Source organism: Schistocerca cancellata, chromosome 5 (assembly GCF_023864275.1).
Source record: "Schistocerca cancellata isolate TAMUIC-IGC-003103 chromosome 5, iqSchCanc2.1, whole genome shotgun sequence".
NCBI classification, from domain to species: domain Eukaryota; kingdom Metazoa; phylum Arthropoda; class Insecta; order Orthoptera; family Acrididae; genus Schistocerca; species Schistocerca cancellata.
In genome coordinates this window covers 2,578,834-2,597,389 of record NC_064630.1, presented here as the reverse complement: position 1 = coordinate 2,597,389, position 18,556 = coordinate 2,578,834, and the positions used below count along the sequence as shown (strand labels likewise).

General features: G+C 39.1%; 2 protein-coding genes across 3 annotated transcripts in view; one reads left to right on the top strand and one right to left on the bottom strand.

Moving 5' to 3' along the window:
* The window catches only part of LOC126187401 (CXXC-type zinc finger protein 1-like), a 74,447-nt gene extending 58,206 nt beyond the window's left edge, over window positions 1-16,241 (bottom strand). The window contains exons 1-2 of one of the 2 annotated variants that reach the window (XM_049928463.1): window positions 16,049-16,241; window positions 15,707-15,863 (exon numbers count right to left, since the gene is read on the bottom strand). Coding sequence is in view for 1 of the 2 variants with exons in the window: in XM_049928461.1 (XP_049784418.1) it covers window positions 16,049-16,078 (30 nt within the window). In the remaining variant the exon portion in view is untranslated. The remainder of the gene's footprint in view (window positions 1-15,706; window positions 15,864-16,048) is intronic. The other variant, XM_049928461.1, reaches the window with a different exon arrangement.
* Window positions 16,242-16,461: 220 nt separating this feature from the next.
* Window positions 16,462-18,556, top strand: part of LOC126187402 (evolutionarily conserved signaling intermediate in Toll pathway, mitochondrial) — a 92,588-nt gene continuing 90,493 nt past the window's right edge. Inside the window, exon 1 of the mRNA XM_049928465.1 lies at window positions 16,462-17,284. Coding sequence (XP_049784422.1) covers window positions 16,816-17,284 — 469 coding nt within the window. The 5' untranslated portion in view covers window positions 16,462-16,815. The remainder of the gene's footprint in view (window positions 17,285-18,556) is intronic.

Below are 18,556 nucleotides of genomic sequence, written 5' to 3'. Positions count from 1 at the left end.
ATATATGGCTACACTCCATACAAATACTTTCAGAAACGACTTCCTGACACTTAAATCAATACTCAATGTTAACAAATTTCTCTTCTTCAGAAACACTTTCCTTGCCATTGCCAGTCTACATTTTATATCCTCTCTACTTCGACCATCATCAGTTATTTTTCTCCCCAAATAGCAAAACACCTTTACTACTTTAAGTGTCTAATTTCCTAATCTAATTCCCTCAGCATCACCCGACTTAATTCGACTACATGCCATTATCCTCATTATGCTTTTGTTGATGTTCATCTTATACCCTCCTTTCAAGACACTGTCCAACCCGTTCAACTGCACTTCCTAGTCCTTTGCTGTCTCTGACAGAATTACAATGTCATCGGCGAATCTCAAAGTTTTTATTTCGTCTCCATGGATTTTAATACCTACTCCGAACTTTTCTTTTGTTTATTGCTTGCTCAATATACAGATTGAATAATATCGGGGATAGGCTACAAACCTGTCTCACTCCTTTCCCAACCACTGCTTCCCTTTCATGCCCCTTGAGTATTGTAACTGCCATCTGGTTTCTGCACAAATTGTAAATAGCCTTTCGCTCCCTGTGTTTTACCCCTGCCACCTTCAGAATTTGAAAGAGAGTATTCCAGTCAACATTGTCAAAAGCTTTCTCTAAGTCTACAAATGCTAGAAATGTAGGTTTGCCTTTCCTTAATCTTTATTCTAAGTAGGTCGTAGGATCAGTATTGCCTCACGTGTTCCAACATTTCTACAGAATCCAAACTGACCTTCCCCAAGGTCGGCTTCTACCAGTTTTTCCATTCATCTGTAAAGAATTCGTGTTAGTATTTTGCAGCTGTGACTTATTAAACTGATAGTTCGGTAATTTTCACATCTGTCAACACCTGCTTTCTTTGGGATTGGAATTATTATATTCTTCTTGAAGTCTGAGGGAATTTCACCTGTTTCATACATCTTGCTCACCAGATGGTAGAGTTTTGTCAGGACTGGCTCTCCCAAGGCTGTCAGTAGTTCTAATGGAATGTTGTCTACTCCCGGGGCCTTGTTACGACTTAGGTCTTTCAGTGCTCTGTCAAACTCTTCACACAGTATCATACCTCCCATTTCATCTTCATCTACATCCTCTTCCATTTCCATAATATTGTCCTCAAGTACATCGCCCTTGTATAGACCCTCTATATACTCCTTCCACCTCTCTGCTTTCCCTTCTTTGCTTAGAACTGGGTTTCCATCTGAGCTCTTGATATCCATGCAAGTGGTTCTCTTTTCTCCAAAGGTCTCTTTAATTTTCCTGTAGGCAGTATCTACCTTACCCCTCGTGAGATAAGCCTCTACATCCTTACATTTATCCTCTAGCCATCCCTGCTTAGCCATTTTGCACTTCCTGTCGATCTCATTTATGAGACGTTTGTATTCCTTTTTGCCTGCTTCATTTACTGCATTTTTGTATTTTCTCCTTTCATCAATTAAATGCAGTATCTCTTCTGTTACCCAAGGATTTCTACTAGCCCTCTTCTTTTTACCTACTTGATCCCCTGCTGCCTTCATTGTTTCATTCCTCAAAGCTACCCATTCTTCTTCTACTGCATTTCTTTCCCCCATTCCTGTCAATTGTTCCCTTATGCTCTCCCTGGTACTCTGTACAACCTCTGGTTTAGTCAGTTTATCCAGGTCCCATCTGCTTAAATTCCCACCTTTTTGCAGTTTCTTCAGTTTTAATCTACAGTTCATAACCAATAGATTGTCGTCGGAGTCCACATTTGCCCCTGGAAATGTCTTACAATTTAAAACCTGGTTCCTAAATCTCTGTCTTACCATTATATAATCTATCTGAAACCTTCTAGTATCTCCAGGGTCCTTCCATGTATACAACCTTCTCTCATGATTCTTGACCCAAGTGTTAGCTATGATTAAGTTATGCTCTGTGCAAAATTCTACCAGACGGCTCCCTCTTTCATTTCTTACCCCCAATCCATATTCACCTACTATGTTTCCTTCTCTCCCTTTTCCTACTCTCGAATTCCAGTCACCCATAACTATTAAATTTTCGTCTCCCTTCACCACCTGAAAAATTTCTTTTATCTCATCATACATTTCATCAATTTCTTCATCATCTGCAGAGCTAGTTGGCATATAAACTTGTACTACTGTAGTAGACGTGGGCTTCGTGTCTATCTTGGCCACAATAATGCATTCACAATGCTGTTTGTAGTAGCTTACCCACACTCCTATTTTTTTTATTCATTATTAAACCTACTCCTGCATTACCCCTATTTGATTTTGTATTTATAGCCCTGTATTCACCCGACCAAAAGTCTTGTTCCTCCTACCACCGAACTTCACTAATTCCCACTATATCTAAATTCAACCTATCCATTTCCCTTTTTAAATTTTCTAACCTACCTGCCCGATTAAGGGATCTGACATTCCACACTCCGATCTGTAGAACGCCAGTTTTCTTTCTCCTAATAACGACATCCTCCTGAGTAGTCCCCGCCCTGAGATCCGAATGGGGGACTATATTACCTACGGAATATTTTACCCAAGAGGACGCCATCGTCATTTAATCATACAGTAAAGCTGCATGCCTTCGGGAAAAATTATGGCTGTAGTTTCCCCTTGCTTTCAGCCGTTCGCAGTACCACAACAGCTAGGCCGTTTTGGTTGTGTTACAGGGCCACATCAGTCAATCATCCAGACTGTTGCCCCTGCAATTACTGAAAAGGCTGCTGCCCCTCTTCAGGAACCACACGTTTGTCTGGCCTCTCAACAGATACCCGTCTGTTGTGGTTGCACCTACGGTACGGCTATCTGTGTCGTTGAGGCACGCAAGCCTCCCCACCAACGGCAAGGTCCAAGGTTCATTATGGAGAAAAAACACCATATTCAATAAGTAAAAATCCTTTTTGGAGCAATTAATGAAGTCTCTGAGTTATGTGAAATTTTTTCAGAAATATGGTATGGGAGACTGTACAAGCAATTAAAGGGCTCCAAACAAAATATTTTAAAGACCGTACAGAATCAAATATATTGTGAGGCCAATATTTGATAGTTTAAATAATTAATCAATGCATCCCCAGGTACTGAAAGTGATGACACACAAAATGTGTGTGTGTGTGTGTGTGTGTGTGTGTGTGTGTGTGTGTGTGTGTGTAGCTCCTGGGTATGGATGGACACCACATTCATCTTTATGTATGTGTATGTATATAATGGTAAGACTGAGGTTTAGGAACCAGGTTTCAAATTGTAAGACATTTACAGGGGCAAATGTGGACTCTGACCACAATATATTGGTTATGAACTGTAGATTAAAACTGAAGAAACTGCAAAAAGGTGGGAATTTAAGCAGATGGGACCTGGATAAACTGACTAAACCAGAGGTTGTACAGAGTACCAGGGAGAGCATAATGGAACAATTTACAGGAATGGGGGAAAGAAATACAGTAGAAGAAGAATGGGCAGCTCTGAGGGATGAAGTAGTGAAGGCAGCAGAGGATAAAGTAGGTAAAAGAACGAGGGCTAGTAGAAATCCTTGGGTAACAGAAGAAATATTGAATTTAATTGATGAAAGGAGAATATATAAAAATGCAGTAAATGAAGCAGGCAAAAAGAAATACAAACGTGTCAAAGATGAGATCGACAGGAAGTGCAAAATGGATAAGCAGGGATGTCTAGAGGACAAATGTAAGGATGTAGATGTGTATAGCACTAGGGATAACATAGATACTGTCTACAGGAAAATTAAAGAGTGCTTCAGAGAAAAGAGAACCACTTGTATGAATATCAAAAGCTCAGATGGAAACCCAGTTCTAAGCAAAGAAGGGAAAGCAGAAAGGTGGAAGGAGTATATAGAGGGTCTATACAAGGGCGATGTACTTGAGGACAATATTGTGGAAATGGAAGAGGATGTAGATGAAGACACAATGGGAGATATGATACTGTGGGAAGAGTTTGACAGAGCACTGAAAGACCTAAGTCGAAACAAGGCCCCGGGAGTAGACAACATTCCATTAGAACTACTGACAGCCTCGGGAGAGCCAGGCCTGACAAAACTCTACCATCTGGTGAGCAAGGTGTATGAGACAGGCGAAATTCCCTCAGACTTCAAGAAGAATATAATAATTCCAATCCCAAAGAAAGCAGGTGCTGGTAGATGTGAAAATTACCAAACAATCAGTTTAATAAGTCACAGCTGCAAAATACTAACGCGAATTCTTTACAGACGAATGGAAAAAGTGGTAGAAGCTGACCTCGGGGAGATCAGTTTGGATTCCGTAGAAATGTTGGAACACGTGAGGCAATACTGACCCTACGACTTATCTTAGAAGAAAGATTAAGGAAAGGCAAACATACGTTTCTAGCATTTGTAGACTAAGAGAAAGCTTTTGACAATGTTGACTGAAATACTCTCTTTCAAATTCTGAAGGTGGCAGGGGTAAAATACAGGGAAGCGAAAGGCTATTTACAATTTGTGCAGAAACCAGATGGCAGTTATAAGAGTCGAGGGACATGAAAGGGAAGCAGTGGTTGGGAAGGGAGTGAGACAGGGTTGTAGCCTCTCCCCGATGCTGTTCAATCTGCATATTGAGCAAGCAGTAAAGGAAACAAAAGAAAAATTTGGAGTAGGTATTAAAATCCATGGAGACGAAATAAAAACTTTGAGGTTCACCGATGACATTGTAATTCTGTCAGAGACAGCAGAGGACATGGAAGAGCAGTTGAACGGAATGGACAGTGTCTTGAAAGGAGGATATAAGATGAACATCAACAAAAGCAAAACGAGGATAATGGAATGTAGTCGAGTTAAGTCGGGTGATGCTGAGGGAATTAGATTAGCAAATGAGACACTTAAAGTACTAAAGGAGTTTTGCTACTTGGGGAGCAAAATAACTGATGATGGTCGAAGTAGAGAGGATATAAAATGTAGACTGGCAATGGCAAGGAAAGTGCTTCTAAAGAAGAGAAATTTGTTAACATTGAGTATGGATTTAAGTGTCAGGAAGTCGTTTCTGAAAGTATTTGTATGGAGTGTAGCCATGTATGGAAGTGAAACATGGACGATAAATAGTTTAGACAAGAAGAGAATAGAAGGTTTCAAAATGTGGTGCTCCAGAAGAATGCTGATGATTAGATGGGTAGATCACATAACTAATGAGGAGGTACTGAATAGGATTGGGGAGAAGAGGAGTTTGTGGCACAACCTGACTAGAAGAAGGGATTGATTGGCAGGACATGTTCTGAGGCATCAAGGGATCACTAATTTAGTACTGGAGGGCAGCGTGGAGGGTAAAAATCGTAGAGGGAGACCAAGAGATGAATACACTAAGCAGATTCAGAAGGATGTAGGCAGCAGTAGGTACTGGGAGCTGAAGAAGCTTGCACTGGATAGAGTAGCATGGAGAGCTGCAGCAAACCAGTCTCAAGACTGAAGACCACAACAACAACAACAACAACAACATGTCAAGGGAACAGAAATGTTAAATTATGAGTATTTGTTTCAAGTTTTTTGTTTATGTAAAACAACGTTAATTATTATAGTGCTTGCCACATATATAAGATTATTAAAATGGCTATTATATTGAGAAATGTTATTACTGTATTATTCATTAAGGTTGTGAGCAGGTTCTAGTACATTACCAACTTAGCTTATCTACCTGTACCAGTCAGATTGACAGAGAAATAAGTTGTCTTTAACAAGTGGCAAAGTAAGATTCAGTTTTGTGAAACGTAGTTAAGAGAAATACACGAATTACCTTTATACCCATTACTCATTTGTGCTTGCCAGTTCTGTACTGGAAGAACTTCAATGTGTGTTAATAAAAAAAGAATTAATTCATCAAACAATGGAAATCAACATAGGAATATCAACAACGTAGGAACTACACTTACATAGAGTTTTTTGCCAGAGCCTTCATCAGTAAACACACACACACACACACACACACACACACACACACACACAAGAGACTGCCAACTCCAGCACCTTGGATCAGAATGCAACTATCACGTGGGATGCAAGCAGCTATCTGGAGGGGGTGGAGAAGGTGAAGGGATAGCAGTGTACAGGTGGGGAGAGAGATGAATGCTGTTTGCTGGAGTGTGCAGAGACTACAGTGCCAGCAGGCGTAGTGTGAGGAATTTGTGGGACAGGAAAGTAGGGGAAAAAAAGGAGCAAAAAAGGAGAGGGGTAGGGAAAGACGGGTGGATGGGTTGGCAGAGGTATGCAAATAAACAGGATGGGGAAATGAGAATGGAGAGGAGATGTAGGACAGAGGGAGTGGAAACTGTTGGGTGGAAGGTGTGATGACAGTATGTTACCGTAGGTTGGGGACGCGATAATTACGGAAGCGGAGAATGTGCTGGAAGGATAACTCCCATCCGCGCAGTTCAGATGGCTCAGGTAGTGAAGCAGTCACTGAAAAAAAGGGTCATGCTTAGCTGCATGTTGTGCCACAGGATGGTCTACTTTGCCCTTGGCCACAGTCTGGGGGAGGGGTGGAGGGGGGGGGGGTGTTCATCCTTTTGGACAGCTGGTTGGTGATCGTACCAATATAAAAAGCTGTGAAATGATTACAGCAGAGCCATTAAATTACATGGATGCTTTCATGGGTGGCCCAGTCCCTGGTGGGGTAGGATAAACCTGTGACACGACTGGAATAGGAAGTGTTGATTGGGTGGATTGGGAAGGTTTTGCGCTTGCGTCCTCCACAGAGATATGATCCTTGTGGCTAGTGGTTGGGATCGATAGTGGCATAGGGATGGACTAGGATGTTGTGGAGGTTGGGTAAGCGACGGAACACCACTTTAGTATCACTAGTAGGGTGTCCCTCATTTCAGGGGTCAGGGGTGGTGGGAGGATTGGGGGTGTGAGGGGAAATGGCATGGGAGATCTGTTTGTGGGCTAGGTCTGGAGGACAATGCCTGTCTGTGAAGACCTTGGTGAGACCCTCAGCATATTGAGCAATGGAGTTTTTGTCGCTGCAGATGTGCCATCTCCAGGTTGCCAGGGTGTAAGGAAGGGATTTTTTTGGTGTGAAAGGGGTGGCAACTGTGGTTTAATGTGGACAGAGGTGCGGATGGAGCCATCAGGGATGAGGTCAACACACTGTTGGCACACTGTGTTGAGGAGGACCACATGAAGTGGATGGAGAGAAGGTGTTGAGGTAGTGAAGGAACAAGGATAGGGTGTCTTGGCCCCAAGTCCAGATCATGAAGATATCATTAATGAACCTAAACCAGACTAGGGGTTTGGTGTTTTGGGAGGCTAGGAAGGTCTCCTCCAGATGGCTCATTAAAAGGTTGGCATAGGAGGGTGCCATGTGGGTGCCCATGGCTATGCTGCAAATTTGTTTCTGTACCTTCCCTTCAGATGAGAAGTAGTTGTGGGTTAGGATGAAGTCAGCAAGAGGTAGGAGGAATGAGGCAGTGAGTTTGGAGTCTTAATGACGACTGAAAATGTAGTGTTCAAGAGCAGTAAGAATTGAAATTCAATCCCTTGCCCCTCATCACTTGGAGGAGCATTCCAGATACAACCACCTTAAGTTATCCAACCTGCAGACATCACACTGCTGCCTCGGGGCACCACTATCTAACCCCTATCGTACCCCCAGTGTTCCTCCTCATCCACCCCTCATAGCAACTAATCCCTGCCTAGCTGACTTTTTCAACTAGCCACATGCCCCAATGCCCCTACCAGCTCTCCACTAAATACAGAGTCAAACAATTCCCGTAACACTGTTGTTAACGTTTCCACCAAACCCTCAGCTCCACATAATTTACTAACATCTCTCTCTCTCTCTCTCTCTCTCTCTCTCTCTCTCTCTCTCTCTCTCTCTCTCTGTGTGTGTGTGTGTGTGTGTGTGTGTGTGTGTGTATAAAAAAATCATCTTATAAAAATGCTCAGATTGTAGCCATATTTACAAATTACTTTGTGATCTGAATGTAAAATGACTTGTTCAATATCATTATGATTTATTGTACAAAATGGTCCATAGAACATGAAACTAACTAACTATGTGTTATAAATTATATTAAGCTAATTGTGTGTAAATCAAAGAAAAGTGTATAATAGGGGCCTATCGAATGAGGCAATCAACTGTTAAAGACACAAACCTCATATTTGGGAGGATGGGGTTCACTCTGTCCAGCCATCTTGATTTGGGTTTTCCTGCATCACCTCAGGCAAATGCCAGGATGGTTCCTCCATCAAGGCCATGGCTCAGAGCCAGTTCTATCCTTATAGGGTGTAGATACGTATTCTGCAACTTCAGCTATTGATTTTCACCGTATTACAATGACAATTATTGTACCATTTTGAGATGATTCTTGGATGAATAACAATAATAAAAAATAAAATCTCAAAAAGTGTCTTCCATGTAGGATCACAATAAAAAGGTAGTTTTTTTATGTACAACGAAATTACACAATGTGAATTTTTTCACACATTTCCTTTTCCATGAAATGATAAAAACATCTGCTATACTCGAGGAGTGTGTTACCCGCAAACAAAAAAGCATCTACAGTTAGTGCAGAACTTGTATAGTTCAACACAAATGTATATCATCATAAATATCACTGTAAATCGTCAGCGGTGTCTGTTCCTTCCGATATTCATGCATGTCTGAAGGACATTTGCAACTATACATACACTTGAAATACAGGCACTGCACAAACTGTACTTCACACTAAAGCATGGGAAACTGACAAGAAGAACATTGTCTCCTCCTATGAACAGTGTGTGAGTACTATGGGACATAGACACTATGGTGTGTGCAGGTTTGGGTCAGCCCAGGTGGCGTGCATGGATAGCTAAAGTGGTTGAGGCAACAACCATCGACAAATGGGAAGTCCAGTTTGAGTCCTGAGCCAACCCAAATTTTCATATGTCTACAGTAAACCATACGGCTGATGTAATATTCTATTCATTATTTGTGAATACATTTTATGAAATCATCATCATCATCATCATATCATCAGTGTTCTGCCTAAAGGCAGGTTTTCACATGATTGTTCTCCAGGCCATCCGGTCTTCTGCCATCCTCTTCAGGTCTGCATAATTTCCTCTTCCCTTTATGTCGTCTATCATCTTTTATCTCCTTCTTCCTCTCAGTCTTCTCCCACAAACCAATCCTTCCAAAGCATCTACTAGCAAGCACTCCCTTCTCAATGAATGTCCCAACCTGTTCTTTTTCCTTTCTCTTACAACCTTCAGCAGACATCTCTCACCAACCCTTTCCAATACTCTTTCATTACTCACTCTTTCCATCCAGCTTATTCTCTCCATTCTCCTCCGCATCTACATCTCAATTGCTTCTAACCTTTTTCCATCCTCTCGTCTCAGTGTCCATGTTTCTGCCCCATATAGTGCCACACTCCAGACAAAACATTCACCAAGCATTTTCTTTAGTCCTTTATCTAATTTGCCACATAAGAGTCTCCTCTTTCTGTTGAACGCCTCCTTCGCTATGGCAATTCGAGTTTTCACCTCCTGGTGACATCTCAAGTCTTCAGTTATTGTGCTTCCGAGATATTGAAATTCACTTACTTGGCTAATGGTAGATTGTCCTATTTTAATATTTGACAGTCTGCGTCTTGTACTGATGACCATACTCTTTGTTTTTGCTGTGTTTATTTGCATCCCATATTCCACACAAGCTTCATTCAGATCTTTGAGCATGTTATTCACTGTCCGCTCACTTTCTGCCACTAATACCATGTCATCAGCAAATCTTATACATTCTATTCTCTTTCCACCAATACATATTTCTCTTTTCCCATCTAAGCTTTTCGCAGTAATCTCTTCAAGGTATACATTAAACAACAGTGGAGAAAGGCAACAACCTTGTCTGACACCTCATCCAATGCTGCTTCCTTCTGACATTTCATTTCCAATCCTTATCCTTACTTTCTGGTGTAAATATAGATTCTGTATCAGTCGTCTCTCTTTCCAATCTACTCCTTTCCTCTTCAAGATATCCATCAGCTTGTTCCACTGAACTCTGTCAAAAGCCTTTTCTGAATCTATAAAAACAGCAAAGATTTCTCTACCCTTTTCCATATATCTTTCCCCTATAGTTCTTAGCAGGCCAATAGCATCTCTTGTTCCTTTTCCTCTTCTAAATCCGAACTGCTCCTCTGCAATCCCTCTATCCAGCTTGCCATATAACCTTCTATTCAACACTCTCAGCAAGACTTTAGCTGCATGAAAAATTAGACTAATAGACCAGTGCTCTTCACATTTTTTAGTGTTTCTCTTTTTCTCTATTGGTATCATAACAGTTGCAGCGAAGTCCTCAGGCCATTCCCCTTTGTCATATATCTCATTACAGAGGTAGACTATTTCTTTTCTTGCCTTGTTTCCCAGGCTCTTCAACAGTTCTGCTGGTAAATCATCTATTCCACATGCCTTCCTATTCTTCATCTCCTTCAGCACCTTTTCTACTTCTGCTTCCAAGATGGTAAATCCCTTTCCATCTTCCGGCACATATTGCTCCTCTTCAACCTTAATTTCGCTTTGCATTTCATCCCCTTATACAGACATTCAATATATTCTTGCCATCTGTTCAAAACCTCCTGTGGTTCTTCTGCTAGAGTACCATCCACTCTTTCTATTTCCATGTTATTCCTCTTTGTTTTACGTTCAAAAACTATCTCACTAGCCAGTCTATACGTCATTTCATACTTTCCCTCTCTCTCCATTTTCTCTATTTTGTCGCATTTCTGTTTCATCCATTTTTCTCTTGCTTCTTCAGTTTCTCTTCTTAATTCATTATTCAGTTTCCTGTACCTCTATTTGCCTTCTTCAGTTTCTACACTTTTCCACTTTCTGCGCTCTTCCATCTTTTTCAACATGTTTTCTATTATCCATTTTTTCCTGGTGCTTTGGGATACTGTAATTCCCAGTACTTCTTTGGCAGAGTCCATGAGTCCTTCCCTCATTTTTATCCACTTGTCATTAACACTTTCATCAACACTACCTCTTTGCCATTTTTCCATAAATCTGTTCTCCAAATCTGATGCCTTTCCTACCTCTTTGAGTCTTTCTATGTTTCGTCTTTCCTTTGCTTTACCTTTCCAGACTTTTTTCAACTTCACTTGTATTTCTCCCATCACTAGGTTGCGGTCTGAATTTATATCCGCTCCTGGATAAGCTTTAGCATTCTTCAAACAGTTCCTAAACCTTTTTTGTATCAGGATGTAGTCCAGCTGATATCTTTCCCTATTCAAGTTTGATATCCATGTGTAACGTCTCCTTTTGTGGTGTTCAAATAATGTGTTACCCACTGCTAATGAATTTTCTTTACAGAAACTAATTAGTCGTTCACCTCTTTCATTTCTTATTCCTAATCCAAATTTCCCTACTGTATCTTCACTTCCTTCACCCACCACTGCATTCCAGTCCCCCATGATGATAATGCAGGCATTTCTATTTTCTTTCTCGATGAGTTCTTGTATTTTCTCATAATATTCTTCCACTTCCTCATCTCTGTGCTCGCTGGTTGGCATATATACCCGTATTAATACCAAATCTTTTGAACTACCCTTCAGTCGTATCATCATCAGTCTTCCATCAATATATTGTACAATTTTACGAAAAAGCATCTGTAATGTACTGTACCATGGCTTTGTAACATAACTGAAATGCAGGTGGAGATGATACCAAGGACTTCTCTGCGTGATACTAGAACCCTCATTGATTTCCACACTACAGTTACATTAGTAAATTAGGGCAATCTGAGCAGAATGTCATTCTTTCTACCATTCTAAAAAACAATGAACATACTTGAAGAACATAGTCTTCTCTAAGCACTCACAACAATCTCCAAGTACTGCTCTACTATCATTGTTCAAGGGCAAATGCATCGTAATATTGCTTAGAAATCAACTTTCCCTCACTGCAACATCTCTTAAAGCTAACTGATAAGCAACTACAGGAAAACTGACGTTAGGAGCTGCATAATTTGGAGACAGGATGTGAGCATGCAGGCCTAGGCATGTGTAGAAGCTAGTTGAGGTACCACACCAGTGCCTTCATATTGTAAAATTTTAATAGTATTGACCTTGTATTGCAGAAGAATCAAGAATAGGTGATGAAGAAATTTTGGTATTCCTAAGACTGTAACCCCTTTTTTTTTCTTTTTTTTTCAACTCTGCTTAATGAATGTCTGTTGTTGAGAAGTGATCTATCATAAAAAAATTAAAGAATAGTGTAATTCAATACAATTTTCAATATATGACAGTCAAAAGCTACATCAAATATTCAAGTCTGCAGGAAAAGTTAATTTATTCTCTTCAAAGATTCTACAATTTATAGGTCCCAAGACTACTTTAAATGTGAAGAAAGTCAATCAACACTGTTGTAATCCCTTCTAAGTGGCTCAATAGTTATTAAGCAAATGCATAAGAAAGCGAATGACTACTGTTTCATGCTAATTCCTTATTTACGCATTTCCCATGTGTCACCAAAGCATCTTCGAGAGGATAGTTGACTGCCTGTGTGCTATCACAATTAAAAGTTATGTTTCTTGTCAGAATCAAGTAATGAAAACTCCAGGTAGGAATATCAACAATGTAGGAAAAGACAGATTGCTACTGAACATAAAGACGACCCAGATCTAGATTTCTGGCAAATTCCATGAATCACTTAAGATGAATACCAGGGTGGTTATTTTAAGGGACATGGCTGACTTTCTCTCCTAATCTGAGCTTGCATCTACTGCTCCTATGTAATGGTTTAGGTTTATATTTAACAGTATGCTGTCTTTGTGCTATATCAGGTTTGGTTCCACGTGGAAACGGATTTGCCAGCAGCCATATAGCAGGTTTGGCCACTACCCCACTTACTGCAACTTAATCTGGGCATAGGTAAAGTCAAGTATTAATAGTTTCATTTTATACAAATGTAAGGTCTCGTACAACCCGAACACATACTATTAAACTTCTATGGCCATTAACAGAACCATATTTATTCTTGGTTCCCTGTTATTGCCATGCTTATGGCAATCAGTAAAAGACAAGCTGAGTGTGTCCTCTTTTGGCAAATTTTAAAATTTATACAAAAATATCTACAATATATATCCGGTTGGAAACTAAGTTTATTTTATTAAAGTAGGTTTATTTAAAATATTTCTGTTATTTTTATACCAAGATAGACCTAACTAATAGTCATGCCCGACCATCTCATAGTAATTTATCCTTTCCATGTTTCAAAATATGCAATACAAATTACAAAATGATAAAATTTTTAACTCAAAGATTTTTTTTTTTTTTTTTTTTGACACCCTGAGAATAACAGATTTCAATATGCTCTCAGCGACGTAAAAAATACACTGTTGGCTACTGTTAAGGGAATGAAGGTTGCTGCTGCAGACAAGTTATACAAAGCCACAAAAACATTAAATTACCACTCTTACTTCCACAAAAATCTACTGGGCAGTGTGGCCCTTACCACCACCACCACACTTTTTTTTTTTTTTTTTTGGGGGGGGGGGGGGGGTTATATGTTGATGGACTTGGTTCTGGACTGTTCCAACACATGTGGGTTCCATTTACTAAGGGAAGACTATGTATCTGTGCATAAGCTTATTGAAAAGCCACATTTGTGAAGTTCCAAGGGTGCATTGCAAACAATCAATCAGGGAAAAAGTGATTATATGGTTTTTTGAAGAGAAAAAAAAGTTTTGGCACAAAAGATGCTGAATGTTAATGAGGCCAGAGTTTATATTACAGGGGAAAAATTAGAAACTGGTAGCAGGAAGTATCTGAATCTCTGAATGATAAGGATATGTTATCTTACCCTTACAGGGTTTTTAATACGGGTGACACCTCTTTCTGGTTCCTAAAGTGGAATTAATAGTTTGTTACTAGTTCAATCATTACAATACTGTTCCACTCAACTGCTGTAACTTCAACTGTTGTACCTTCTATTTAATTTATGGACACTTGTTTTCTTATACGCTTGTATAAAGAACAAATTACATTCTCTCCTGTTTTATTATAACAATCAGTGGCCAAAAGTGGAGACCTGACTGACCATTGCTATAGTTAATGCAGCCAAAACTGGTGAAATACACCATTTTGTATTTTTTTCCCATTCTTCGATAAAAATTAGAACATTTGTTCCCACGTATTTGTAATGTACAGTCTTTGAAAAAAAATATATATATATATATATATATATATGGTTATAATAGAAGGAAACATTCCACGAAGGAAAAATATATCTAAAAACAAAGATGATGTGACTTACCAAATGAAAGTGCTGGCAGGTCGACAGACACACAAACGAACACAAACATACACACAAAATTCAAGCTTTCGCAACAAACTGTTGCCTCATCAGGAAAGAGGGAAGGAGAGGGAAAGACGAAAGGATGTGGGTTTTAAGGGAGAGGGTAAGGAGTCATTCCGCTCCCGGGACTGGAATGACTCCTTACCCTCTCCCTTAAAACCCACATCCTTTCGTCTTTCCCTCTCCTTCCCTCTTTCCTGATGAGGCAACAGTTTGTTGCGAAAGCTTGAATTTTGTGTGTATGTTTGTGTTCGTTTGTGTGTCTGTCGACCTGCCAGCACTTTCATTTGGTAAGTCACATCATCTTTGTTTTTAGATATATATATATATATATATATATATATATATATATATATATATATATATATATATAAAACAATATTTTGAAGTAACCTCTTTTCCCCCATAGTAAACATGTTGCCTATCTTGAACTGGCCTTACGATGGCCATAAGTTGTGCTGTGCCCTGTAGCAATCAGTCGCAAATAATGTTTATTGCACAACCACCTTTCGGTCATAGTGTGGCTACCTTCAGTGCAGTAAATGTAAGTCAAAACATTAAAACCACTAAGTCCCAACTGGACTGGTTGCACTCAACCCTCGACATGACCAGTTCAGTTGGAATTGTGTGTCTATGTAAGTCCCTTTAACATTTTAACTTACTGTTACAGCTCTGAAGACGGCCAAACACTGAGCAAAATACGGATTTGCAATAAAAGTTATTTGCGAGTGATTGCCTTACCCTTTACTATTTCTATCATACCTCAAGTGGCAATTTCTAGTAAAAAAGCCTAGGTTTCTAAATCTCTAATAGTGTTACATACATATTATGTTTAAGTACAGTCTTCATGCATGTGTATGGGTAAAGAGATATGAAATTACATGTCAGCCTGAGTAAAAATATTTTGTGTAGAATTATCTTAAATGTAACGCACATCCAATACCCCTGTAGTCCCATAAGATACAAAATATCTTCATATAAGAACTATTACAATAAAGACAGCCAACATTCATAAGCTTTTAATTCATGTAAGTAGCACACAATTTATGAAGACAGTAAAATCCATATTAAATAAAAAGCCTCGTCGATAGCTTTTTACATATCTCATTTTATCACATTCAGCTGACTCACAAAAATCAATTATCTTTAATTTTTGCAATCGGATTAAGCAACAGTCATGGTGGTAAATTCATAGAGTACTAAGCCAGTAGCCAATCCTGTGAAGATAATTACTAGTACCTAATTATAATTCAATGAATAAGTATAACTGAATGTATAATGAACTACCACTTTGGTTTACAATTTCAATCATGCATCAACAAACATCTAGTCAACACGGATTTCTAAAAACACAATAATCCATGGTAGCGACGCAATCTTTCTCATTCTTACACTGAACTGACTTACTTTAGACTGACAATGTGTCGTGTTTTCTCAATTCGTTCAAAAAATAAAATTACTGATAGTATCTGATGCTGTGTTGCCTACAGATTTCTTCACAATTTCATTTACAGTACATGTAAGTACTGCATATCTGCTTTGTTCATTTACATCAACGGATGCCCTGTTGTAGAAAGAAAGATATGTCACGTGCTATCTTATCTGCATATTTTAAATAGATCGCTATCAAGCCTAATACAAAATCTATCTTTGCCACTACTGCTGTAGTGTTGTTTAGTGTGAGCTGTGAATGATACGTATCACGGTGCCGTAAACATGGGCGCAAAGTGCAAAGCAAATATCACCTACCGAAAGACCTGCATATTCCTTATCAGTCATTTTTATGAGCTCTTGCAGCAATCAGGAACGAGAAGCTCCACACGTAAAATGAAATGTCTCATTCAACTGCTCTGAACTTCATTGTCAAAAATTCAAAATAACATTCTTCCCACAACAACACATCTCCACTAACTTGTCGAGCAATATCTGTGAGTTTCACAGTTTTTTTTTCTTCTTACGTACAGTTGCTAAATCCACAGCCACTGCGGAAAATCCCTCAAAATAATTAAGCCAATATTAATCAGCTAACAAGCACTGAAACATAGCTGTATTTATATCAAACAATGAAAAAAGCAAAGAAAAATATAATTTTATTTACATCAGTCAGTGAAAATCAAAAACTGTTACAAGGTGTTTGTTTTCCAGTCATAATTTTTTTTTGTCCAAACGAGGCCACTGGATTAATTTGTGGAAAGCTATCGCCGTATCACACCTGAATCATGTACTGTACTACCCATGAAGACGTGTGAAATGACAATGGGTGCATCTGTCTACATATAAGCGTTGAACGTGGGTCAAAGACGCTTGGTTATCTTGCCGGTGTGCGGTGTGAGATGGTTGTAACCTCTCACTGCTAGTAATCAAGCTCGGTTCTTTTTTTCTACAGCTGTATGTTTGAACAACATTATACAGTGTGTTGTGGAATAATTAACTTTATCTGTATGGGTGTCATCTGGCATGTTCCGAAGCCAGAGGAGTGATAAAGTTTATATTTGCTGTGATGAGATTTGCAGACAATGTATAGGAGGAGTTTTCCTGTGATCTGTACAAAATTGCGATGCGTGTTACACGAGCATCGACGAAAGACAAGGCCATTTGACCGAGCAGAGAATTTATTTTATTACATTAGGCAAATTCATAGTGCCCGTCGACTGCTGGAGAAGGACAACACATACAAGAGACAGCTGATAAAAGCCGAAGATTTCGAGAATATCAAGGACAAGAGTAAAGAAACGTATCTAGAAATGGTTCATATATACGAGAATAGTTCGGTTCAAAGACGTGGACACGTAGAATTTATCTATTCGGCTATGAAACACATGAAGGAGTTTGGCGTGCACAAGGATTTGGAAGTGTACAAAGCGCTGATCAATGTGTTGCCTAAGGGGAAATTTATTCCGACAAACATTTTTCAAGCTGAGTTTATGCATTATCCTAAACAACAACAATGTATTATAGATGTGTTAGAGCAAATGGAAGACAATGGTATGTATGAGTTGTAGCTCATTTTGGGATTAACTTTAGTCGTTTTCTTCTACATCTGTACTCCGTAAATTACTATTAAGTGTGTGGTAAATGGTACTTACCATTATACCGCATATTAGGGCTTCTTCCCATTCCATTACACTGATCTTGTCTTCATGGGCCAGCTGTAGTATGTAGTTCCTCCCTTAAAGGAACGTAAGCACATGGAACTGATTCTTACAGCACACAAAAATTTTACATAGCAGCTATAGTAAGGTATTAATGCATTCATTACTAATATAGAAAATTCTGACTCGAATTTCTGTCCATCACATTAATAGCACTTAATATGAATGTATCAGTTTCATCAGACATCTCTGATCATAATATAACAAGTGCAGATTGAGTCAGTCAGTGTAGTTACTATATTTATAGCTATGTAAGATGACCTGAGGAGGAGGGGAAACTTTTCTGAGAATACGGCAATAGTTAATGACTGTCAATGACGTGTTGAACAACACTCACGTATTTCTCAGTGCACGTATGATTATGCAAGTTGCACATATGATTATACAAGTTTGGAAACCACTGCCTGAAAACGTATGCCTAGGTAAACAGTGTTAAACATTGTGGCTGTTTAATAACATGAGTTTTGTTTGTAGATTTCATAAAATATTTTAATATTTTGTGTAGTAGTTGTAAAATCTGAGATACTACTTAGGCTAACTAAACACCGTTAGGCTCGTGTTAGAAGAAATTAACAATAAGAAAGTCTTTTAAGTAATGCTTTCGATAGTAATGTGTAACACAGAGGAAGTGTTCTATGCAAGACCACACAATTGAAATTGTTTTAGGCCCAAATGAAAAACACAGAATTTTTTTGAAAGTGCATACTTACGTGATGAACAAATATTACACATCAGTACCAGCAATAATTGCTACATAAGGCTGTATTTTGATGGGGAAGTTTGCAAACGCACTTATATTGGAGCTTTGTTTGTATGTGGAATCATTATTGAACATGTGGTAGCTTGTCCTGTTAGGCGTAGGTATCGTACTAATAACGGACATCATGCATTGATATGACAATACTGCTTTATTGCTTATAACCTGTCATGCAAGACGTCTAAAAGTTTCTAAACTGATTTATGTGGTCGACCAAGGTATTGCACTCAGCTGTGAATTTTCTCCAGTCAAGTTTTACGATTACTGGTTCATCGGAGTCCGAATTAGTGGTCTGCATAACGAGAGCGAAATGACCACATGGGTTGTTGTCCATTTCTTTCGGATCTG